This window comes from Drosophila innubila (assembly GCF_004354385.1).
Source record: "Drosophila innubila isolate TH190305 chromosome 2R unlocalized genomic scaffold, UK_Dinn_1.0 1_C_2R, whole genome shotgun sequence".
Taxonomy (NCBI): domain Eukaryota; kingdom Metazoa; phylum Arthropoda; class Insecta; order Diptera; family Drosophilidae; genus Drosophila; species Drosophila innubila.
Genome location: NW_022995374.1, coordinates 15,620,124 through 15,645,282, shown reverse-complemented (window position 1 = coordinate 15,645,282; position 25,159 = coordinate 15,620,124). Strand labels below are relative to the sequence as shown.

At 38.7% G+C, this 25,159-nt stretch overlaps 6 protein-coding genes across 9 annotated transcripts; 5 read left to right on the top strand and 1 right to left on the bottom strand.

Moving 5' to 3' along the window:
* Positions 1-3,781: 3,781 nt before the first annotated feature.
* LOC117783010 (endoplasmic reticulum metallopeptidase 1-like) lies at positions 3,782-6,956 on the top strand. The gene is made up of 10 exons (XM_034620134.1): positions 3,782-3,802; positions 3,864-4,531; positions 4,589-4,673; positions 4,733-4,853; positions 4,913-5,067; positions 5,126-5,509; positions 5,564-5,929; positions 5,989-6,135; positions 6,189-6,689; positions 6,747-6,956. Exons 1-10 carry the CDS (start codon positions 3,782-3,784, stop codon positions 6,906-6,908), a joined length of 2,610 nt encoding a protein of 869 aa, XP_034476025.1. The 3' UTR covers positions 6,909-6,956.
* Positions 6,957-7,455: 499 nt separating this feature from the next.
* Positions 7,456-10,737, top strand: LOC117785879 (endoplasmic reticulum metallopeptidase 1-like). Of its 3 annotated transcripts, XM_034624139.1 has the most exons (10): positions 7,456-7,535; positions 7,600-8,279; positions 8,358-8,442; positions 8,498-8,618; positions 8,669-8,823; positions 8,888-9,271; positions 9,326-9,691; positions 9,751-9,897; positions 9,951-10,448; positions 10,515-10,737. In XM_034624139.1, exons 1-10 carry the CDS (start codon positions 7,515-7,517, stop codon positions 10,674-10,676), a joined length of 2,619 nt encoding a protein of 872 aa, XP_034480030.1. In that variant the 5' UTR covers positions 7,456-7,514; the 3' UTR covers positions 10,677-10,737. The 3 variants fall into 3 exon arrangements, 2 of the variants coding, with proteins under 2 accessions (XP_034480030.1, XP_034480031.1); XM_034624140.1 differs by lacking the exons at positions 9,951-10,448; positions 10,515-10,737 and having other exon boundaries at positions 9,791-9,846; XR_004617528.1 differs by lacking the exons at positions 9,326-9,691; positions 9,751-9,897; positions 9,951-10,448; positions 10,515-10,737 and having other exon boundaries at positions 8,682-8,823; positions 8,888-9,022.
* Positions 10,738-11,487: 750 nt separating this feature from the next.
* On the top strand, positions 11,488-14,953 carry LOC117785878 (endoplasmic reticulum metallopeptidase 1-like). The gene is made up of 10 exons (XM_034624138.1): positions 11,488-11,556; positions 11,621-12,300; positions 12,367-12,451; positions 12,512-12,632; positions 12,686-12,840; positions 12,899-13,282; positions 13,337-13,702; positions 13,766-13,912; positions 13,979-14,479; positions 14,548-14,953. The coding sequence occupies exons 1-10, from the start codon at positions 11,536-11,538 to the stop codon at positions 14,707-14,709; spliced, it is 2,622 nt and encodes an 873-aa protein (XP_034480029.1). The 5' UTR covers positions 11,488-11,535; the 3' UTR covers positions 14,710-14,953.
* A 397-nt stretch (positions 14,954-15,350) lies between these two features.
* LOC117785880 (RNA/RNP complex-1-interacting phosphatase homolog) lies at positions 15,351-19,388 on the bottom strand. The gene is made up of 7 exons (XM_034624141.1): positions 19,261-19,388; positions 19,076-19,151; positions 18,508-18,627; positions 18,369-18,448; positions 18,255-18,301; positions 16,230-16,337; positions 15,351-16,168 (listed from the first exon to the last, which is right to left on the bottom strand). Exons 1-7 carry the CDS (start codon positions 19,281-19,283, stop codon positions 15,504-15,506), a joined length of 1,119 nt encoding a protein of 372 aa, XP_034480032.1. The 5' UTR covers positions 19,284-19,388; the 3' UTR covers positions 15,351-15,503.
* A 500-nt stretch (positions 19,389-19,888) lies between these two features.
* Positions 19,889-21,425, top strand: LOC117785881 (electron transfer flavoprotein subunit alpha, mitochondrial). Of its 2 annotated transcripts, none has more exons than XM_034624142.1 (4): positions 19,889-19,970; positions 20,028-20,092; positions 20,191-20,331; positions 20,417-21,425. In XM_034624142.1, the coding sequence occupies exons 2-4, from the start codon at positions 20,051-20,053 to the stop codon at positions 21,224-21,226; spliced, it is 993 nt and encodes a 330-aa protein (XP_034480033.1). In that variant the 5' UTR covers positions 19,889-19,970; positions 20,028-20,050; the 3' UTR covers positions 21,227-21,425. The 2 variants fall into 2 exon arrangements, with proteins under 2 accessions (XP_034480033.1, XP_034480034.1); XM_034624143.1 differs by having other exon boundaries at positions 19,954-19,970; positions 20,025-20,092.
* A 1,089-nt stretch (positions 21,426-22,514) lies between these two features.
* Positions 22,515-25,155, top strand: LOC117784182 (senecionine N-oxygenase). The gene is made up of 6 exons (XM_034621845.1): positions 22,515-22,676; positions 22,740-22,902; positions 23,169-23,358; positions 23,482-23,653; positions 24,320-24,858; positions 24,921-25,155. The coding sequence occupies exons 1-6, from the start codon at positions 22,628-22,630 to the stop codon at positions 25,089-25,091; spliced, it is 1,284 nt and encodes a 427-aa protein (XP_034477736.1). The 5' UTR covers positions 22,515-22,627; the 3' UTR covers positions 25,092-25,155.
* The last annotated feature ends 4 nt before the right edge of the window (positions 25,156-25,159 follow it).

Genomic DNA, 25,159 nt, shown 5'->3' with positions numbered 1-25,159 from the left:
ATGCGCGGCGCCAGCCACAAAAAAAATAGAAGAAGAAGAAGAGGAGACCCAACATCATTGTAGACATGACAATATATTTGCGTGGGCGAAGTCAAGGATTATGGCTCATCAGCTTCTCTGCTCTCTGCTCAGGCGACACACATTTCATGCATGTTGCATGCCTCATTGGGTAACGCCCACCCAGAAGGCCACTAAGTATCCAATCTGCCCCTTGGAATTGAGTCACGTGCGTGCCAGGCATCAATATCGTAGCGGTTGCCCATTGCCCGTTGCACGTTGCAGTTGCATCGACTGTTGACGGCGGCAACAGATAAATAAAAATAAAAATAAATATCTCGCCCTTCGGCCGCTTAATTGCTGATTTCGTGTTTTCAACGCGGCTTAAATCGATTTCGTGTGCAATTTAACTGCCCACGATTGTCACATGTGGCATGCCCCTCGCCCACCGCCCGCAGACCCAATCCCCAGGATACACCCAGTGAGATTGCCATCGACTTTAAAGTAAACATTTGTTTTTATTCCCTTTTTTTTCCTCGGTCGGCTTTTAATTAAGATCGTGTATGGCGATAAGACAATCGATTCGGTAGAAAGGGCGGATCAATATCCAATCGGAATTTCTGATTCCATGCCTCACTGACTTTTAAATTTAGCAGATGCTCAAATACTTTGGGATTATAATCTTCACAATTCTTTTAGTTTCACTTACTCGGGAATACAATTCAAGAGTTTACTTAATTACTTATATTTTCTATTTTATTTTCTATTCAATTCTCCGTTTCCATACGAGCATATACCTTTATTGTTTTTTAAACCCTTTCACTCTAAGAAACTCAAGGTTTCGAGAAGATTTTTTGTGTTCTCATTTTGGAAAATATTCTCACATTTCAAATTGGAAATATTAATTTATTCTAAAATATTGGAAATATTAATATTAATATTAATTTATTCTCAATTTAAACAGCAATCTAAAAATTTTCTAATAATTAAGTTGAAATTTTTAGTTTCTATATCTAATGAATTCATAATTCAACCAAAAAATCCCTATTTTCTATTAATTTATAATTTCTCCATTAATTTGTAAACTCTAACTCAAAGTTTTCATTGGTAAATTCAAATTTCAAGCCGCAATTAAATCATAAAAACATGTACATATCTTCTAAATTCCTAATCTTTTGCTAGTTATAGCAAATTGAACCCCAATTAATGATTTAAAAGCGCTTTAGGCCAAATTCAGCTTCCAGTCAACCATGTGGTTGGCCAAAAGGACAAATTTAACTGTAGATATACCCTCGACCCCTTTCACCCTCTGCCTCTGTCACTGTCTAGTTGTGGCTTGACAATAGGGAGGATTATCCGGTGCACTCAGCTGTGGCAGATTGAATGCAACGTCTGACCCTTTATCAGTCAGACTGTGAACCGCATGCACACACAATACGTATGGATATCACATGCCCCAGGCTGGACACACATGCCACACAAAAGGGGCACGCCCCAAAGGCAAAACCGAGGCATTGATTCATGATTGACTGCACCGTTTGATAGAGCACCTGAAAAGGGAGGTACAGAAAGGAGGGAATTGTTGAATTGTTGACCGAAACTCGCAGCTAATTGCAGTTTGTGTGTGTGTGTATGTATGTGTGTGTGTGGCATCAACTGTAACTGTAGCAGGTATTTTATGAATGCCGCGTATATTATTTAAATCAATGCTGTGGCATCGCCTTTAAAACTGCCCCCTGTATGAGGTGGAAATTTATGTGGCATGCCTAATTGTCGGCAGCGAACTTCAAAGTGGCCTGCAAAATATGTGCTACACGATTCGTGCCTCGATCTCAACTCCGTGGAGGCCGTGGAATGCAATTATCGCGCTGCAACTTATGCTAAGATAAATGACCCCCACACAGTCACAGTCAAAGCCATATGAAAATTGGCCACACTTTCCAGACTCTGCCATCGGACCATAAACTAAAAATATACATGTATATCCATATATACTTATAAATGTATAAGAAATTCACGCAGCTGACAATTGGCAATTTTTGGTTGATTTCACAATTTATGACTACTTGTATAGCCGTGTACGGAGGGGAGGGAAGCTCCAATTGGCGGCATGACCAAAAGACCCATATATCGAGATACTTATGCTCTCTCTCTCTCCTTTTGCTTATCCATCTGCTAGGATTTTTAAACAGTCGACCTAGTTGAAATGAAAGATTTGGAATGTATATCTTAAGATTTAAATGTGTTCTTCTTCATAGTTTTACAGTCGTGCACAAGTTATATTTAAAGATAAAAGAATATTTTATAAATACATGTATACAAATGTGATTAATAATACACTTTACTATTTTCTTTTTTTTTAACTTCTTCATTTCAGCTAATCGTTTAACGTATTCATGGACTCTCATTGTATTGCTCAAGAATAACAATATCATTTGAAAAATATAATAAACTACCAATTTAACTATTATATTTTATTTATCAAATTACTCAAAGCTACTGTTCAACAATTGTAATTTGTAACAAATTATTTTTGCACTTATCCTGGTAGTTATTTTGTTTCAAGGCAATAAATAAATATTCCAAGGAAGTTTTGACATTTTAAAAAGTCATTTACTCATTTAGTTTACACGCAATAAAGGTTTAAATGAGTATATGCTTATCAACCTAAGTTAATTATTGCTAATTGCCGCGAAACTGGCTTAGTTTTGGGATTTTTAATGTCAAATGACATTGACAACTGGCAAAAGTCCGGCAAGGCAATTTACCTGATGGCGGGCAGACATCTTTGGGTCAGTCAGTTGCTAAATATAACCGAATATAAAAACACAAAAAAAAAAAAGAACCAAAAGAGACGAAAAGAGTAGCAAACGAACTGCTACCCAATTAAGCGCAACAAACAACTTCACGCCACATGCCACATGCCACACGAGGCGTTTATCGGGGCAGTCCGATCAGATCCTCAGATCCAACATCAGCATCAACTCGATTGCATTGCCGCCGGTTTCTGCTATCTCCTCGACACCTCTCCCCCTCCCTGGATCACTGCTCGATTGTAATGGCCAACGATTTGTCGCTGTCGCAGGACCTCTGGCCATACACAACAATTGGCGATCGTGAAGATCGATCGAGATAAGATGAAACTCCGATAAACGCCGACAGTGCCAAGGAGAAACGGCGACAGCAGCCACATTTATGCTAATAAGTTGACATTTGACCACCATGACGAAATAATCGAAACGATCAGGTGCCATCAAAATGACAGGCCTTATACAATGGTCGGAATACTTTAAAAAATACCCAGAGAAGATCATATTGTATGTCTGCTTTACAGACTTTCTTTAAATATATCTCAGACATAAAAAAAATTAATAATTAATAAATAATCTTATCAGATTTCCTTATAGACAAAAAGATCGACCCAATTCAATAAGGAAATTTGAAAAGCCAAATTTGAAATTTGACATAACACAATCTTAATTTTGGGAATAATCTTATCGTATTTTGTGATTTTTACAAATGCCACGTGTAGGCAATATACATATCTTATATTTCCTATTCAATATACATATCTTTATTACAAATTTGGATGGTTATCAAAATTTTTAAATGATAAATTTTCAAATTATACAAGGCTTGTTTTGTGAATGCAGTAAAGATAATAATTTTAATTGGTAATTGGATATGCTTCAGACTCCTATAAATACGTGATCATAAGTCTGAACACGTTAGTTTCATTTGTGAGATCGTGGTGTTAATTTAAACAGAACAGTATCTACTGACAATGAGCGACAAGGATAAACTGGTAGAGTCTTCCTTGAAAGTAATCAAATTGTATTTAAGTAACTTAAAAGCCTTTTTATTAGATATCCAACGAGGATGGCAAAGGAACTCCCCGACCTAGTTCCACTCCAAGATCACCTTGGTACTGCGGAGTTGCATTCCTTCTGTTCTGGATAATACTATTCTTCGCAATTGTAATTCCCCTTTTCTACCGCCTGCCGCCAGTCTTGACAGTCGAGGACTCTGGCAAAGGGGCATTTATTGGAGAACGCGCCTATAAAACTCTAAATGAACTGGTTCAGATTGGACCCAGGCTGACAGGCAGTGCTGCCAATGAAGTGGACGCTGTGTCTTTTCTTCTTCTTGAGATAAACGATATAAAGAAAAACCTTTTGGAAGAATACTTCAATTTGGATATTGACGTACAAATGACCTCGGGCTCACACATCTATAGTTCCCTGCTCGAAATGTACGAAGGTGTACAAAATGTGGTTGTGAAACTGTCTTCGAAGAATTCAACGAGCGAGTCTTATCTTCTGGTTAACAGTCACTTTGACACAGTGTTGACTTCTCCGGGTGCAGGTGACGATGGATTTATGGTTGCCACCATGTTGGAGATATTACGAGTAATGGCCACGACAAAGCAACACTTTGAGCATCCTGTCGTCTTCCTGTTCAATGGAGACGAAGAAATGGGCATGCAAGCCTCTCATGGTTTTATAACCCAACACAAATGGGCAGGAAATTGCAAGTAAGTTTCTCAAGATCAAAACTTTTATTACAACATAAGTTAAATAATTATTTCCAGGGCCGTTGTAAACCTAGAAGGAGCTGGAGGTGGAGGTCGTGAGATTCTTTTCCAGACAGGTCCCTCACATCCCTGGCTATCAAGGGTAAGACTGTGAAGTTATCGATACAGAATGTCTCTTTTACAGTGCCGTGTAATTTACAGTACTACGGGAAGAGTGCAAAACATCCTTTGGCTACTACATTGGCAGAGGAAATCTTCCAAGCAGGCCTCATAGATTCAGCTACGGACTATCGTATCTTCGTGCAATATGGCGATATTCCAGGTACGAAATGAAGGACACACCATTAAAGGATTGAAGGATTAACTGAACTTCATTTTCAGGTCTTGACTTTGGGCAATTTATTAATGGATATATATATCACACCAAGTACGATCGAATCGATGCGATCCCCCGAGGCGCTATCCAGAACACTGGAGATAACATTCTTGGTCTTGTTCGAGCCTTGGCCAATGCACCTGAAATGCACGATACATATGTAAAATCAAGGAAGAATTTACACTTAATCTCTTTACTAACGTCTCTTCTCAAACCAGGCAAATAGGGAAGGACATGCAGTCTTTTTTGACTTCCTCGGTCTTTTCTTCGTCAGCTACACAGAGGAAACTGGAAAGACTCTGAACTATGGCGTTTCTGGACTTACACTCATTCTGATCTTCATTTCAGTTTGGCGAATGTCAGCTGTCTCATCCCTTTCCTCTTGTCACGTAGTGCAGCGCCTTATAATTCTTATGGTTATCCAGATTTTAGGCTTTGTACTTGGACTGGCACTACCTATACTGGTAGCGTATTTCTTTGACAGTTTCGGACTGTCCTTAACCTACTTCAGTTCCCCCTACCTGCTCATCGGACTATATGTATGTCCTTCGCTCATTGGTCTAACTCTACCCATCACAATTTACTACCAATCGCAGCAGAAAGTGAGTTTGAAGATCGGTTAGCTTAACTCCCCGACTAAGTCTCGTATTCCCCAGAATAAACTGCCTTTTGTCTACCACCTTCAACTGGGATTGCACAGCTGGGCGATCGTTCTGTCTCTTCTGGTGCTCGGAGCTACGACTTTTGGAATACGTTCGGTATATGGTATCACTATTTCTCTTGCATTTTATGCCATATCATTGGCTGTTAATCTGTTGACCACACTTCACGACCGTGGCTACCGTTGGTCTGGCATGTTTATGAGTTTCCAGCTTATACCTTTTCTATACTTAAGCTCTCTCATCTACACTTTCATTGTGGCCATGACCCCCATGAATGGTCGCTCTGGAAGTGCTTCGAATCCAGACACAATGATTGCAGCCTTATCAGCCTTGGGTACAGTGTTATCTCTTGGGTTTTTGGTGAGTTTGCTTTGACTTCCTTTAATTTTCTATCAGAAATTAATAGTTTATCCTCAAAGGCTCCTGTAATTAATATGTTCCGTCGACCAACCTTCGTAGTACTCACTCTAGTGCTGGCAAGTGGAATTACCATGTACTTGGCTGGTAGTACTCAAATCGGGTTCCCTTATCGACCCAAGACTAATAGTGAGCGAGTCATGTATCAGGTAATTATTTTGATAATTGATCCGATAACACAGTCGAATAATTAATTTGATAGCACGTGAGGAGAATCTTTTACGAGTACGATGGAACTGTAAGCAAGGATGAATCCGGCTACTTGTTTAACTTCCAAGACAGGCGAGAAGAACGACCTTTCGTCGGGGTTAATCTGACGGGATCGGTGAGAACGAGATCCGAATGCAATAAACATATGATGTGTGGAATGCCTTTGTTCGATGAGCGTTGGGTTCATAACCGTCTACAGGGAATGTGGTTACCACGTGAAACTATTGAACCTCCATTCCCAACCAAACTGGAACTTATAAGTAAAAAAGTGATGAAAAACGACAGTACGATTGTACGTTTCAAATTTCGTGTAACGGGACCCCCTCACTTGAGTCTGTTTATTGAACCCTATAAGGATGACTTCGTGACTGTAAGCAACTGGACATTCTCGCAGAACTATCTAAAAAATCCTCCAGCCAGTCCACTATCTTACCACATATTCATCACGTTTGGCATAGCTAATCCAACTCTGGATTTCACATTGGATATTTCCGTAAGTAATAAGAATATGATCGAGAATATTAAGATATATTTTTGTTTATTTTGATAGAAACCCAATGGAGACTTTGAAGTTCCATTATTCCAACTGGGAGTGTCGGGACATTATATGGGTGACAAGGGTGACGAGAGCAGTCTGAAGTTGGCCTCTACATTCCCATCGTATGCAATACTAGTTCATTGGCCATCCACATACCAAAGATATATTTTTTAAATTGGAAAAATCCATGTACTTAAAATAATTATTATAAATTAAATTTGAGTCGGAATCATTTAAAAAATAATAATCATTAATCTTTCAATAAATAAAAAATCTTTAACAACTCAATCAAGTTTTTATTATGTGAACGAACGATAATTTAGAACAAAGAGTATTGATAATAATTCGCTTAGTAATAAACCATTAGCGTGTGCCTCAACAATATACAAAAAATTATGATCCGTCGAAAATAAAAATTTAGTATCGCTGTTTATACACTTTAAAGAAACAAAAAGTAATTTATCAAAATGATATTGGTAGAGAAAGACTATGAAAGATGGGCAAACTTGAATACCCTTAGTAAGGGTATAAGATTTGGATAGTTATCAAATTTTTGAAATGATTACGATCTAAAGAACATTTATTGCATTGCTTCTGAAAGCCATACCGATATGGACGCCATAAATTTATGTATTTAAATTGGTAATCGGTTATTTAATAAGGCACCGACTTTATGATTCTATTCCAGACTACTATTAAATACTCACTCGCATGTCTGAGCTCCGCAGTTCCATTTGTGAAAGCGGGGAGTTCACTTCAACAGAATAACATCGATCGAGCATGAGTGATAAGGATAAACTGGTAGAGACTTCTTTACATAATATTCAACATGTTCTTCATAATACCAATATAAAATAATTCACAGCTACCTAACGAGGATGGCAAAGGGCCACTCAGAGATATTTCTGGGAAAAATAACTCTGTAAATGCGCCCTGGTATTTCGGAACTGGTTTCATACTCTTCTGGATGTTACTGTTCTTCGCAGTAGTGATTCCTCTCTTCTACCGCCTGCCCCTAGCTCTGATTGTAGAGGATGGCAACGATGGAGAATTCATTGGAGAACGCGCCTATAACACTCTGAATAACCTGGTCAATATCGGCCCAAAAGTGCCAGGCAGTAATAACAATGAGGTGGACGCTGCGCTTTTTCTGCTTAATGAGATAGCTGATATCAGGAATAATCTCCTCGAGGAATACTTTACTCTAGAGATCGACGTACAGAGAACCTCAGGTGCCCACATCTATAGCAATCTGCTGGAAGTGTACCAAGAAGTTCAAAATATTGTTGTGAAATTATCATCGAAGAATTCCACAAGCGAGTCTTATCTTCTGGTAAACAGTCACTTTGATAGCGTGTTGACTTCTCCGGGTGCAGGTGACGATGGATTTATGGTTGCCACCATGTTGGAGATATTACGAGTAATGGCAACAACAAAGCAACACTTTGAGCATCCTGTCGTCTTCCTGTTCAATGGAGACGAAGAAATGGGCATGCAAGCCTCTCATGGTTTTATAACCCAACACAAATGGGCAGGAAATTGCAAGTAGGTTTTGGAAACATATTTTTAACTCTTACATTATATTCTAACTTATTGTTATTTATTATTATTTATGATCTACAGAGCCGTAGTCAATTTGGATGCTGGTGGTAGTGGAGGTCGCGATATTTTATTCCAAACTGGACCTTCGCATCCATGGTTAGCCAATGTAAGACTCGGAAACCATTAATAGACTTACTTTTAATATTCCGTGTAATTTTCAGTATTATAAGAAAAGTGCCAAACATCCTTTTGCTACAACTTTGGCTGAGGAAATCTTTCAAGCTGGACTTATACCTTCAGATACGGACTATCGTATCTTCGTACAACATGGCAATATTCCAGGTACGAAATCAAGGACATTCAACCGAAGGATTAACTAACTTTCTTAATAGGTGTCGACATTAGCCAGTTTACTAATGGATTCATCTACCACACCAAATACGATCGCACTGACGTGATCCCTCGGGGATCCATCCAGAACACTGGTGATAACGTGCTCAGCCTTGTAAGGGCTTTAGCTAATGCTCCCGAATTATACAATGTGCAGGTAAAGAATTTTAAAATTTTGTTTTAAATTAACCCTTTCTTTTAACAAAGTATTTATTTAATAGGCATATGAGACAGGAAATTCCATCTTCTTTGACTTCCTGGGACTCTTCTTCGTCAACTATTCTGAAGAAACTGGAAAGAATCTGAACTATAGCATTGCTGGAGTTACACTCATCCTGATCTTTATTTCCGTATGGCGGATGTCTGCAATTTCATGTCTATCCTGTTGTCACGTGGTTCAGCGTCTTATATTCCTGTTGATTATTCAGATTATAGCTCTTTCTCTAAGTCTGACATTGCCTTTATTGGTAGCTTATTTCTTTGACAGTTTCGGATTGTCCTTAACCTACTTCAGTTCGCCCTACCTGCTTATTGGATTATATATATGTCCATCACTTATTGGTCTAACTCTCCCCATTACAATTTACTATCAATCGTTGCAGCAAGTAAGTAATTGTTTTAATCGAATTAGCTCCCAGAATGACTTTTTTACTTCCCAGAATAAACTGCCTTCTATATACCACCTCCAATTGGCATTGCATAGCTGGGCAATTCTTTTATCGTTTTTGGCTCTTGGAATTACCGCATATGGAATACGTTCCGTATATATTCTCACATTTTCGATTGTTTTTTATACCATATCCTTGGTAATAAATTTATTGACAACATTTCACGATCGTGGCTACAGTTGGGCTGGCTCGGTTATGAGTTTCCAGGTGATACCTTATCTCTATATTAGCTACGTCATTTATATTTTTATTGTGGCCATGACACCTATAAACGGTCGCTCTGGAAGTGCTTCAAATCCAGACACAATGATTGCAGTCTTGGCAGCCCTAGGTACCGTGTTATCCTTTGGATTTTTGGTGAGTTTGCTTTGAGTTCCTTTCGTTTTCTTTTAGAAACTAATAGTTTATCCTCAAAGGCTCCTTTAATCAACATGTTCCGTCGACCATCCTTCGTAGTACTCACTCTAGTGCTGGTTAGTGGAATTACCATGTACTTGGCTAGTAGTACTCAAATCGGGTTCCCTTATCGACCCAAGACTAATAGTGAGCGAGTCATGTATCAGGTAATTATATTGATAATTGATCCGATAACACAGTCGAATAATTAATTTTATAGCACGTGAGGAGAATCTTTTACGAGTACGATGGAACTATAAGCAAGGATGAATCCGGCTACTTGTTTAACTTCCAAGATAGGCGAGAAGAACGACCTTTCGTCGGGGTTAATCTGACGGGATCGGTGAGAACGAGATCCGAATGCGAAAAGCATATGATGTGTGGAATGCCTTTGTTCGATGAGCGTTGGGTTCATAACCGTCTAGAGGGAATGTGGTTACCACGCGAAACTATTGAGCCTCCATTCCCAACCAAACTGGAACTATTAAGCAAAACAGTGTTGGAAAACAAAAGGACTGTTCGCTTTGAGTTTAGATTAACTGCACCTCAGTACGTGTCTTTGTTTATTGAACCCTATAAAGATGATTTCGTCACTATTAGCAATTGGACATTCTCCCAGACTTATCTAAAAAATCCTCCGGCCTATCCACTCTCCTATCACATATACATCACATATGGATCACATAGTCCAACAATAGAGTTTATGTTGGAACTTTCGGTAAGTTTTGTGTGGAATATGACCAAAAATATAGGATAATTAGTAAAGTGTATTTTATTTAAATAGAAACCGAATGGAGACTTTAAAGTTCCCCTATTCCAATTGGGAGTTTCGGCGCATTCTCTTGGACATAAGGGCGATGTGATCAGTGAGAAGTTCGCCACTACATTCCCATATTATGCTGTGGTAGTTCATTGGCCTTCAGAGTATCAAAGACATATATTTTAATAACTGATGTAAAATAAAGTTAAGTTATAGAAATTAAAGCCTAAAGACGGATCTCTTTAAATGCAAGACTGTGTTATTTACCGAAAGTTTTATTGGAAAATAATGGATTGGTAAATCAAACATGAATCATTTCCGGAAGTCCACAGTCTACGTTTGGGATAAAAACATTCTTAAATCGGTCAACATTTTATTATGCGAAATAGCGATAGTGTTTATCAAAGAATAATAAATATTAATATGTTTTGGTCATAAAATCGAATAGGTTGATAGCGAAAAAAATTGGTAAGAACTCACTGAATTTCGTTAGTATATAATAGGAAATTCTTATTTGAGGTAGAGTAGTTGAGATAATTCAAAAGTGGCTTTAAATGACGTTGCACTAGACAGATAAATCAAAACAATTTGGGTACTTTGATTTAAATCAGATTATAAATACTTTATGATCAGAGATTATAGGCGACTTATCATTAATATGGCGTGCGTATTTCAAATTTTGAAATCATCATGAGCATGGCGACTTTATAAGCTTGCTTCCTTTAATCATAGCTGTAAATTTGGCTAACGAGGGTAGTCCAAAAAGTTGACGACTATCTGAACATTTTTAGGGAATATAAGAAACTTTTTGATATTTTCAATTATATTTTGCACTTTAGTATTAAACTGCCCTCGTATTGATCGTTATCAAGGTTATATAGAATCATTGTCGCCATAAAAATATATATTTTAAAAATTTCGACTGAAGCCTCCGCCTTTATGGCTTTTTTTTGGTCAGCTATAAAAGACTGTTATATTAGGGTGGTTGGTTAGTCGAGAAGTTGGACGCGTGTGCTTCACTTCAGTGGAGGACGAGTTGGAAATCATGAGCGATAAGGAGAAACTTGTAAACACCTTAATACATGAGAAAATTACACAATACTTTACAAATTTGATCCATTTAAACACAGATCTCGCGCGAAGCTGGCGAAGGGTCATCCAGAAATCTGGCTGCAAGAGATTCGAATAATAAACCCTCTTGGTATTTTGGAACAGGTTTCGTACTCTTCTGGGTACTACTGTTCTTCGCAGTAGTAATTCCCTTCTTTTATCGCCTGCCCCCTGCTCTGAGCACCGAGGATGCGGTCAATGGGGAATTTATTGGAGAACGCGCCTATAACACTCTGAATAATCTGGTCAATATTGGCACCAGAGTGGTTGGAAGTAAAACAAATGAAGTGACCACAGTGATGTTTCTGCTCAACGAAATAGCTGATATAAAAAAGGATCTGCTAACGGACTACTTCACCTTGGAGGTTAATGTACAACAGGGATCGGGAGCACTCAGATATGCCCATATGCTTAACATGTACCAAGGAGTTCAGAATGTTGTTGTGAAATTATCTTCAAAAAATTCAACAAGCGAGTCTTATCTTCTGGTGAACAGTCACTTTGACACCGTGTTGACTTCTCCGGGCGCAGGTGACGATGGATTTATGGTTGCCACCATGCTGGAGGTATTACGAGTAATGGCCACGACTAAAGAATCTTTCGCGCATCCCATCGTCTTTCTGTTTAATGGAGCGGAAGAATCTGCCCTGCAAGCCTCTCATGCATTTATTACACAACACAAATGGGCCGATAATTGCAAGTAAGTATTATATAATATATATACAAAATCTTAAGAGAATTTTAAATAGAAGAAACTTATTCACAGAGCACTCATCAATCTGGATGCGGCTGGCAGTGGAGGACGTGAATATCTATTTCAATCAGGTCCCTCGCATCCATGGCTGGTTAATGTAAGATCATATGAAAATTTCTAATTATAAATATTTTAATAAAGTTCTTCAATTCTTCAGTACTACAAGAAGAGTGCTAAGCATCCTGCTGCCACTACATTAGGGGAGGAAGTCTTCCAAGCGGGACTAATACCATCAGACACAGACTTCGCGGCATTCACAAAATATGGCAATATTCCAGGTATGAAAAAGAGGAATTTCTAAAGACAGTTTTATAATTTGTTGTAACTGTAGGACTCGACATTGCCCAGACTACGAATGGATACATTTACCACACCAAGTACGATCGCACCGACGTTATTCCTCGCGGATCTATTCAGAATACTGGTGATAATATACTGAGTCTTGTAAGAGCTTTAGCTAATGCTCCTGAAATGTACAATACACAGGTAAGACGATCGAAGCTAGTTTTAATCTAAGACATTTTCATAACTAATTCATTAATAGGCTTATGAGACGGGACATGCTGTGTACTTCGACTTTCTTGGACTCTTTTTTGTCAACTACTCTGAAGAAACTGGAAAGATTCTGAACTATAGCATTGCTGGAGTAGCACTCATCCTGATCATCATATCCGTATGGCGGATGTCTGCAATTTCATCCCTTTCCTGTTGTCACGTGGTTCAGCGTCTAATAATCCTGCTGATTATTCAGATTATAGCTCTTTCACTAAGTCTGGCATTACCTTTATTGGTTGCATATTACTTTGACAGTTACGGATTGTCCTTGACCTACTTTAGTACCCCTTCCCTGCTCATCGGATTATATATATGTCCAGCACTTATTGGACTAAGTCTTCCCATTACCATTTACTATCAGTTGCAGCAAAAAGTGAGTAATATTTGGATTGGTTAAATTTCCTGACTAAATCTTTTTCTTTGCCAGATTAAACTGCCTTTCGCCTACCATCTTCAACTGGGATTACATAGCTGGGCAATTATTCTGTCTGTTGTGGATATTTTATTAACCGTTAGAGGAATACGATCCGCGTATATATTTACCATTCCAATAATTTTTTATGTCATTGCCATGATCTTAAACATGCTGACAACGTTCCACGATCGAGGATACAGCTGGACAGGCTTAGTTATAATGGGACAGGTGATGCCTTTCCTATATAGCAGCTCCCTCTTCTACCTGTTTTTGGTAGTGTTGATACCAATGAATGGACGCTCTGGTAGTGCTACGAATCCAGATCTGTTTATTGCAGGCTTGGCTGCAGTGGGAACAATTCTTTCTTTTGGCTTTTTGGTGAGTTCTATATAAAATTTCTCATTTATCTTGATAAGACATGACTAAGTTTGTTCTTCTCAGATGCCGCTTATCAATATGTTCCGTAAGCCACTTACCGTAGTTTTAGCCTTGTTGATGGTGACAGGCATCACAACTTTTCTGGCAAGCTCCACTGAAATGGGTTTCCCTTATCGCCCAAGAACAAACAGTCACCGAGTTACTTATCAGGTATTTATTGGCAGACCAATTTAATCGTGGATTTTATCAAATATTTTATCTGATATTTCGTATCAGCACGTGCGAAAAATCTACTATGAATATGACGGCAGTGAAAGCATCGATGAATCGGGATATTTGATCAATTTCCAAGACCGACGTTTGGCGGAACCCATGATAGGAGTACGCCTAACCGGTGCCAGATTCTTGAAAGAGGACTGCGAAAAGCACATGATGTGTGGAGTGCCATTGTATGATGAGAGATGGGTGGAGAATCGTCTGGAGACGATCTGGGTGCATCGTGCGGATTCTGTAATACCACCAATCCCCACCAATCTAACACTGTTAAGCAAAACAGTGTTGGAAAACAATACAACTGCGCGTTTTGAATTCGAATTAAATGGTCCGGATCACATGAGTTTGTTCATTCAACCCTATGTAGATGATTTCGCCACATTGAGCAACTGGTCATTCGCACGCAGTTACCTCGAAGAACCCCCGGAATATCCACTATCTTATCACATATATTTCACATATGGCATTATTACCTCGCCACTGAAATTCTTCCTGGAAATTGAGGTAAGTTATAGAAACATAATCTATGAATTATAACCATCTCAATTATCTTATTATCTGTTTTTTTTTAGAAAACCAATGGCAACTTTAATGTTCCACTCTTCGAATTGGGAGTCAGTGGACATTATTTTGGAAGCAACGGGGATGCACTGAGTCAGAAGTTTGCGAAATCCTTCCCATCCTATGCAGCAGTTGTGGAGTGGCCTTCAACATATCTTAGATATATTTTTTAGATCTGTATGTAATTAAGCAGCAATTAAATACAGTTAGTGCTGCAGGCGAATTGGCTGTATCTAAGCTATACAAAGACATGGACAGCCGCCTATTAATGTATCTCAAACTCTGAGTCACAACTGTGCATGCTAAGAACATGGCTTTATTGAGCCCATCTGTTGTTTTGATGGTAGTGCTAAAAGAAAAACGGGTGACATCGGGCAGAATAAACAAAATGCAACTCAAAATCTTTAACAAATCCAACATCATAATTTAAGCTTTACGTTTTATTCACTTACTTGAGCTGCACCGCCCACTGTGCAAGGCCAGCAATCTCTGGCATACATAGGTATATGGACACAGTGCCTCACGCATAGCTTGACATTTGTTTGACACAGAAGCCGCTTGCCGCCGGCCACGCACTAATTTCCAGGAATTTCACGCCACTCTTCGCTTAATGCTTATCTTGCGTCCCCCTTTCCCCATTTGAGTTCCAGTCTCCGCCTTGGCTCCAGTCTCAGTGCGAGTCGCAATCTCTGACATCAAAAGCATATGCAAATTTTGAGTGTATCTTCACACGATCTCGGGATCTGATGCCTTGTTAACTGCTCGCAGTTGAACGGCACCCGCGGCTTTTGGCCATGTTGAAAATGAATTTTAATTGTTGTTGTTACCGGGCGTTGCATATTGGCCTAATGGACAATAATTTACAACAAATTGACCAACACTCGATTGGAATTTATTATAAATGAAAGTCTTGCGAAATTTACAACATTTAATAGAACTAAGATCTAGAATGGAAGGAGATGTAAAGCTACTCCTGATCATTGAAGCGAGTGAAACGATTACGACTTGTTCCACTTTCCTGTCGTTGATTGCTGTTCCAGCTATACTTATTATTGCCGTAATTATTATTGTATCTGCTGTTGTGGTAGTTGTTGTAGTTGTTGTTGCCTCTGCTATAGCTTTGACGATCATCATTGCGATCACGATGCCAGTCGTGGGATGGACGTGTCTGCCAGTTCCCTGGCTTTTGATTATAGGAGATATTATAATTGTCCTTTCGATTAAAGGACTCCTGTCGCTCATTATCCTGCCAACGACGATGTGGTCTTTGCTGACTTCTGTCATCATGACCATAGTGCCGATCCTGGTTATACCTTTGATGACGTTGTTCCTGCTGTTGTCGTCGATTTTGATGCTCTTCTTGCTGATGTAGCTTCTGTTTTCGTCGATTATCAAGTTCCACTTGCTGCTGTAGCTGCTGCTGCCAACTATGTTGATCCTGTCGCCAATTACCTTCACTCCGTTCGCTTCGCTGCTCATCCTGATGTCGGTGCCTGGGCAACTTAGTTCTCTTTCCCTCTACGTGTTGGCTGTTATCGCTATCGTTACGCCTCTTCCTTAACTGCATCAGCTGCAGCAATGAGCTCGTATAGTTCTCCCTTTCAATTTTATGACCACGTGCATCGGCAAAAGCTGCAATTGATTCAATAAGTTATTTTCAGTCTGGCATATATTTATGCCAGATTTTACGCACTTTGAATGGCCAACTTGGGTGACATATTCATCTGAGTGATCATAAAGTAGCAGATCAGGTATCCAGTACGATTCACGCCGTGTGTGCAATGCACTCCAATAAGTTTGTCTGTAAAGTAGGAAGTGAGAAGTTACCGAAATTGTTAATTATTATATGACATTCTTGGGGTTTGCTCGAAGTTATCTGTAGTGCAGTGAAAGCATTTAACTATTGCTGTCAGTTGGCTGTGTCATGTCGCCACAAATTGCTACAAATTTCATTACAGACATTGCCACAGGAATGCGTTCGCATCGCCCACGCCAAGTGGCAAAAACCGGCTGTGCCCGAGACTCCTCTGCGAATGTGACTCTGACTCTGACTGTGACTGAGTTTCTGGCCAAATTGGCATAAAAGCAGAAGCAGCGCGACCTGGGCTAAATCTAGAAAACACTGCGCACTGCCAATATCCACAACATTGGCTATAAATTTTGTGAAAAATAAAAAATAAAACATGTCAGCGGTCGGGTAAAAGGCTCGTAGTACTTGTTAGGTAGCTAGGGGGCAGGCAGGTGCGGTGCTGTTCTGTGTGGCAAGTCGGTGCGGCAAACAAAAGTCGTTTTCGAATTGTGCGCTATGCGGGTGCCACATTTGCAGCCAGTCGTAGCTGCCACTTGTACGTCATGTTTTCGCTGTGTTTTAACCAAGTTACAACATGGGCAAAACCACAGCATCCTTGCTCCAAACTGGGTCACAATGGGCGAAACGCTAAAATCTTTTTAAAAAAATTTCAAAAGTCAATCAAGTGTGTTCCATAAATGATGTCCCTACATTTTAAAGTTCTAAATGCCTTTTGAAACATTTTCCCAATTGAAAAACGGATTTTGATTTAAAACAATCTTATATAATATTTGATTTTTTGATAGTATATTAACTTTTTAAATAATTTTTTCAAATTGTCAATAGCTAAATAGTATTGTTATTAATTATCGGATTAAAGGCATTATTAAAAACTATCAATCTTTGAATTCAAATAGTAAGCGCAATTACTTATCTGCTAACCACTGTAGCAAAAGTAAAACGAAGACAGCAACTTCAACTAGTCGCTTGAAAAGTCGCGACCACCTTGAATTTGACTTATATTTTTTTTGATTTCTTACGTTGTAAATATGTATGTTGTTGTCGGCAGACAACTCGTATCTTGTATTTATTTTATTGTGCTGATTTTCAACGCAAAGCGGCGCCAGTTCTGTTAATTAGCATATATACGGACCAATGATGCCAACTGACGAATATGCACATGCACTCTGTTATTGTTGTCAACTTGTTAATAACAGACTGTCAAACGATAACAGCTCTGGCATAATGTAAATTAATATTTTGCGATCACTCTGTTTTTTCCGTTGAATGCTGGTACAATGACTAAGTTCTAATTTATACGACAGCTTAAGTCGGTGTAAGTGAAATAAGGTTTAGTTACCTTAAATTTATAAACACTTTTTTTAAGTGCTATAACGAGAAAATTCATTTACAGAAGCTTGTTTTTCAAGACCGTCGCTACACTTTTAGGCCGGTTAAAACGGTATTAATAAAAACAGATCGCTTTAAAAGTTTTTTTTTACAAATTCAGCTAATTTCTATATAAAACTGTCAATCAATAAAAAGACATTTAAAAAGCAAAATAGTTTTAGTTTAATCAGGCTTAACTGCCTTATAAATTGGGTTGGCATGATAAAAAAACCTTTTTTTTTTAAGTGCATTGCGCCTGCCCACAATGCTGAAGTTGTCCCAAAGATGAAATTGTCTTAGTTTTCGTCACTTTGTCAACATTTCTTTCTGGAGGCTGCACTGCCTTAAAATGGTAATTGCACATTACATACAGTATATATGGACGGCAACTCGCTTTTGATAAAAATCTCTTTGCATATTTGGAGCTCTAATTGTGTGGACTGATATGCATCTGCATAGTTGGTAGTGGGGAAAGCGTTCCCACGGCTCAGAGTGTGTGAATCTTTGTGTGGGAGGAGAATCTACAGTTTGTGCACTTACCATTATCCGCATTAGCCTCTAGAAAGTTTGTCACATAGTCGCAAAATCTGAAATGGAATTTGATGATCCAGCCTATTAACTTATCCAGATAAGAGGAGTTTTCGAACAACCTACCTCTGTGCGAGTGCCGTGGGAGGCGTATGATGACCTGGTATCATTAGCTTCTGATGCTCTACATTTTGATCCCTAAATTCCTGAAATAGATCATTTAATAAGTTTGTGTATAGAAAGGTTAAACCTCGATTGAACTTGCCTGCGGATTGTAGTATCGATTGGTGTTGGTCAAGTCAACGATCAGACCCAAATTTGGAACAGACTCCAGCAGGGAATGCGGCGCCAGACGCAGCTCCTCATCGACTGTGTTATTGACATTCTGCAAAAGGCAAATATGGAACATATTCAAAACATGTTGAAATTGCTCAATTTATGCACTGCGCCGGCGGCGGTACAATTAATAAGCTGCCAAGGAGCAACTCCTCGGCCACTGTGCGGTGTTATTTAATTAAGCAAAAACAATTTAATTTAATATTCATGCAGGGCGGCTGCGTGGGGTCCTCTTGAATGTTGGCTGTTGGATCCGGGACCCGGGATCGGGTTGCATGTACCACTTGCCACTTTTATGCATAATTGCAATACACACAAAATTCGTCTGCTTGGGACCCTTTTGTTATTTATTTTTAGAGGCCCTCTTGGCCGGTGGTCCACATTTCAACATCAATCAATACTCCAACTTCAACTCCTACTCCAGTTGTTGTTGTAGCTGCTCCTGCCAACCGGTTTTGGATCAGAGGGGAAGCGGGCGGTCGGGCCGAAGCACTCACCTGTTTTAGCGGCACTTTGAATGCAATAAAACGTGTGGCGGGTACGCGTTGGCCAATAGGTTGATAATTAAGCCAACTGCAACAACAAGAATATAAATTACACAAATAATAACATAAACAACAAAACACGCGTCTCGACACAATTTCAGTGTATATTAAAATAACACTTAAGCGAACATACGCACCGATCAGGTATTGCTTTACCCATTGTCTTTGATGATTCAGTTCAGTTATTCAACTGCAAGTGTACTATAATAATTGTGTTATTCACCGCAATTTAGACAAAATCTAACAAATTAGCATTGCTTGCTTTATGTAAATATGTATGTATAAAATACTGTGGAAACACTGTTTGGCTGCCACCCTGCAAAATGTACCAGTCTGGCAACATGTACCATTTTGGATCAAATGTCAAAATTGGTAACTTGAATATTTGCCACCTTTTTTTGAAAATTTGTTTGTTGGAATTTTCTGCACTTTAATATATTTTTTTCAGAATTTAATTTGTAACTGCTCTCCCCTTGGGATAAAAAGCTTCAAACCTTTAACAAAATAAAATGCTACTGTTAAACATCCAGCTGTTAGCTTACACATAAATAGTCTGTTAAAAGTGGCGAGTATTGTAAATTTAACTAAATTATTCAACAGAACTTAATCTAAAATCACAAATCTGGTTTGAGGTTTAGAAAAAACGCCAAAAAACAAAAAAATAAAGAATCATTGTAAAAAAATTATATCGTCTTTTTTCTGCAAAGATGCCACTTTCAAGAATCTATTTGGTTTTCAAAGGTCTGGCAACGTTCAAATAAACGACAACGTTTTTCCGGCCAGGTGGCAACGATCTGTGGCAACAGCTGTGAAAACGACTTTTGGACTTTCTGCGATTCTTCGGAAGGTAATTGTGGCTTCATTTAAATAAATTTATTAATATTCATAACCATTTTTAAAGCAGTTAAAACGTTAAATTAATTCAACATGTTTGCCAGCAATACGCGTAATCTAGTGCGCAGCAGCATTGTAAGTATTTTAATGAAATCGATTACAGAAAATGTCGCACGATCACCTAACATAAATTTGTTAATTTACTAATTTTTATTGTTGCTTTTGCTTAATAGTTGCAGCGTTGCAAGAGCACATTGGTGTTGGCGGAGCACAACAATGAGACACTTAACCCGCTCACACTGAACACCATCTCGGCGGCCAAGAAGATCGGCGGTGACGTCACAGTTCTTGTCGCAGGCACAAAATGTGGACCCGTAAGTATATCTGTTATTCTTGTTGTTGTTGCTAAAAGTTTGCATAATCATTTGATTTTAATTTGAATTTTACACTGATCTCTAGGCATCGGAGGCTGTGGCCAAGGTCGAGGGTGTCACCAAGGTCTTGGTGGCTGAGAATGCCGCCTTCAAAGGATTCACCGCGGAATCCCTGACGCCTTTGGTGCTGGCCGCCCAATCGCAGTTCAAGTTCACTCACATTTTGGCAGGTGCTTCGGCATTTGGCAAGAATGTGTTGCCACGCGTAGCCGGCAAGTTGGATGTGTCGCCGATATCCGAGATCATTGATGTCAAGTCGGAGGACACATTTGTGCGCACCATTTATGCGGGCAATGCGATACTCACTTTCAAGTCCAAGGATCCGGTCAAGGTCATTACAGTGCGTGGAACGAATTTCCCACCAGCTGCCAGCAGCGGCGGCAGCGGTGCCATTGAACAGGCTCCGGCTGGAGATTACGCCAGCAGCCTGACCGAATTCGTATCCCAGGAGCTGACTAAGTCGGATCGTCCTGAACTGACGGGCGCCAAGGTCATCATCTCCGGCGGACGTGGCCTCAAGTCCGGCGATAACTTTAAGCTCCTCTACGATCTGGCTGACAAGTTCAACGGCGCTGTTGGCGCCTCTCGTGCCGCTGTCGATGCTGGATTTGTGCCCAACGATCTGCAAATTGGTCAGACGGGCAAAATTGTGGCACCCGAGCTGTACATCGCCGTGGGCATTTCCGGTGCCATTCAGCACTTGGCCGGCATGAAGGACTCCAAAACGATTGTGGCCATCAACAAGGATCCGGAGGCACCTATTTTCCAGGTGGCTGACATCGGCTTAGTCGCTGATCTGTTTAAGGCAGTTCCCGAGCTGACAGGCAAATTGTAATTGCAAGTCCTTGCGATGTATAGTAGTTGTATAAAGCTGATTGATTCTATCAACTCGATGAATTAAATTGTTGCATTTATTTGAAATTATATATAGTCCCTTTTTTAGCAATCGCTCGCCGGCTGCTCGCAATCAATCATTAATATTGTTTTGCCTTTTCTTTTTTTAATTGTAATAAAATCTAAGCTGTATGTCTCAAGAGATTTGATATTTATTGTGTCTACGGTCAGGAAATAATCACGCTTATCAATTTCATTTTTTTCTACAACCCAGAAAACATTTTACTTGTTGCTTTGTTAACAGCAATCGATTATGTTAGAGTGTTAACATTACTTTGTTTCTTATGTTAAATGACTATTAGCAATGTCCCAAGCAGTTAACAGAAACTGTTAAATACAGATGTTTCAGAATTTTGCACTGTTTTTTGTTTGAGTGTATTCATACAAGTGCTATATTAACTAAACCAGTATTTTATTTTATCAAATTAATTGCTTTGGCTACCCCACTCCAATCTTTTAATATACTCCTGTATATTAATTATAGATATCGCTAATTATTGTTGCACACAGATGCTAATTGAACTTTCTTAACACTTTTAATTATTTCTTTGTACATGTTACAAGCACAGTTACATATGTATATTCAGTTGATTGTGAACATATTTAAATGGGCTAATAAACTGAAATGACACAGTGACTGATATATATAAAACTGGAATAGCTGCAAGACAACTATCTACTCTCCAGATGTCGGCATTCCGTTCAGCATTATCAGTTCTGTTACATCGGTCTGCCAGAAATATCTATCCCAGTTTGTTCGTCATGAATTTACATACATACACTGTGGTGAACAGCACTTTCATTGACAGAGACGTCGACGCGGACGGCGACGTAGACGACTCTGTTATGTGACTGGCTGATAAGTGTTTACAGATGTGAAATTACATTCAAGTCGACTTGACAGTGCGCTGCGTTTAACCCAATATGATATTCAAATAAATATTAAAGAATACAAAATATATTTGATTAAAGAGTTTTGAGTTTTTTTAAAGTTTGATCACAAACTTAAAATTAACATTGCACAATGAATAAGAAGTAATATATTTTGACGGAATCTAGAAACTTGAAACTTTGCAGAAATTTTACTAAGACTCAAGTAGATTTTCAAAATTATTTAAATTGGATTTCTTTGATTCACTGTAACGAACAGTATATGTGAACTAATCAAGTCTGACACCGCTACAAATTGTACCGCACTGCACTGCATGCTATATGGACGTGTTATGAGCATATGTAAGTCGTAGTCCATGGAGCTAGTCACTGGACACACGGCGAGCAGGAGAGACGACGCATCGGAAAGTCTCAATTAATAAGAGCGCGAAGTGAAATTGAATTGAGTAAAATGTTTAAGACTCCAATGCACGAGAAACGTCGCGTATGCGTTATAGGAGGTAAGCCAAAAAGTTACATACATATATTTAAATGAATGCAATACAATGATTAAATTTTCTTAGCTGGCACTGCTGGATTATGCGCCCTGAAAAACTCCCTGCAGGCGGGATTGGAGGCAGTGGCCTACGAGAGGGGCACAGATATTGGCGGCACTTGGATATTCTCGGAGGAGATGCCCAAGGATCAATATGATGAGGTGCATAGCAGCATGTATGAAGGATTACGGTAGGTTATTATTTTGCAGTCACTGAAAAAAAATTTGAAAGATCAATGTGAGGGAAGTCGGCTACAAAATAAGTGATTTCATCAAATCTATATTTTATAATGTACTTAAAGTATTAAGTAATCAACATAAAAAAGGTTTTAAAACACGACCAAAAGTAAAAACATTTTAGAACTTTCTATAAAATATAAAAATCCAATTAGAAATAATTTATATTTTTGGATTTTGATGAAATAAATTAATAATAATAATAAAATTTAAATTACAGCACAAATTTACCAAAGGAAGTCATGGGCTATCCGGACTATCTGTATCCCAGCGAGATCAAGGAGTCTTTTATCACATCGCAGCAGGTTCTAGACTTTCTACGCTCCTATGCTGATCACTTCAAGCTGCGGCCACACATTAAACTGCAACACGAGGTCATCAGGGTGCGACCCCGATTAAATGATTGGGAGGTAAGTGCTGACGTATATGCATTACAGTGTAGAAATCTTGTTGTTATTGTTATTATTGTTATTACTTCATTATCTCATTAATTTTATACTTTGTTATTACGTTACATTGCAATTAACATGTAGGTGTATGTCTGGGATCACAAAAACAACACTTGCGATCCGGTTTATTATGATTTCGTTTATGTCTGCAATGGTCACTATACGGAACCGGATATGCCCGATATCGAGGGAATGCAGCTATACGAGGGTCAACAAATGCACAGTCATTTATACCGCAAGGCTGATAAATTTAAAGGTACATACTTCAGACAAGATAAGATTCAGTTTCTTCCTGCTTTATAATAACGTATGATATTTTCAAGTGTTAGTATATACAAATATTTGTCCTCTTACTTTCGAGTGTGTAGTCTAGCTACAGTTCCCCATTTGTTTTTTTACATTTTTTTTTTGCCATTTTTAATAAGTAGTCCAGAGTCTTATCAAAGTACTCAGATTTATGGAAAGACAGCTGCTAATTGGGTTAATATAAGTAAACATATGTATGAAGGGGTGTATGTATGTATGTATAACAATTTATGTATAAAGATTGTGCAAGTGTTTCTATGCTAGATCTGAATGTTGAGATCGGGGGTACTTAAGAAAACATTGACTGGTTTTAAGTTCAATGCGACCTACAAATTCGCACATACTTTGATAATGGCCTTATCAATATTTTTACTGAACATCTGGTTTGGTCTCTCTGATTTTGTTTTGAAAATTAGGCTGTATCAAAACATTAATTTCGTTAAGTAACTAAATTTAACTCAATAGTTTTAAATTTTTATATATATTTTTTTAATTAAAAACGGATTGGATTCTAGGAAAAAAGATAAAAGCTATATTTTTTTATATAATCGTACAATTATAATTATTGGTTGATGATTGATTGTTGTGTATAATAACAAAGCATTTTTCCCCACAGATCAGAGTGTTTTGATCATTGGTGCCGGTCCGAGTGGCATGGATATAGCGAATCATGTTCGACAGGCAGCGAGTCATGTGTATCTCAGCCATCATTTGAATGCCACGCCCAACACCACATTTATGGGGAATGTGACACAAAAGCCGGATGTGAAAAGATTCACCAAAAGTGGAGCTGTTTTTAAGGATGGCAGTAGCGAATCCTTTGATCATGTGATGTATTGCACCGGCTATGAGTATAGTTTTCCCTGCCTCAGCACTGATGTGGGCATCCAGGTGATCGATAACTTTGTGCAGCCACTGTGGAAGCACTGCGTCAACATTAACAATCCGACAATGTCGTTCATTGGGCTGCCCTTCAATGTGATACCCACGCAAATCTTTGACATGCAGGTGCGTTTCACCCTCAAGTTTTATACGGGTCAGCGGGAGTTGCCCACCAGGGAACAAATGTTGGCCGATCTGGAGAAGGAGCAGGGCGAGCGCTGGGATTGCGGTTTTTACAATCGCAAAAAGGCTCATCAAATGGGCGAGCGACAGGTGAGATTATTTTCATTAGCTATGATAAACTGAAAATAATTGTATATTTACATCTGCTGCAGTTTGATTACTACAATGAACTGGCGAGTATGGCGGGCATTGAAAATATAAAGCCAGTAATTTTGAAACTGATGAAGGATTGTGGCAAGAAATATATATTTAATTTGGATACTTATCGCAACCATACCTACACAATTGTCGACGATGAAAACTTTATCAAAACTCCGCTGTGAAAGCCCATGCATTTTTTATATGTTTAAAATGTAGCTTGCATTAATAATATAGTCTTAAAATAAATATT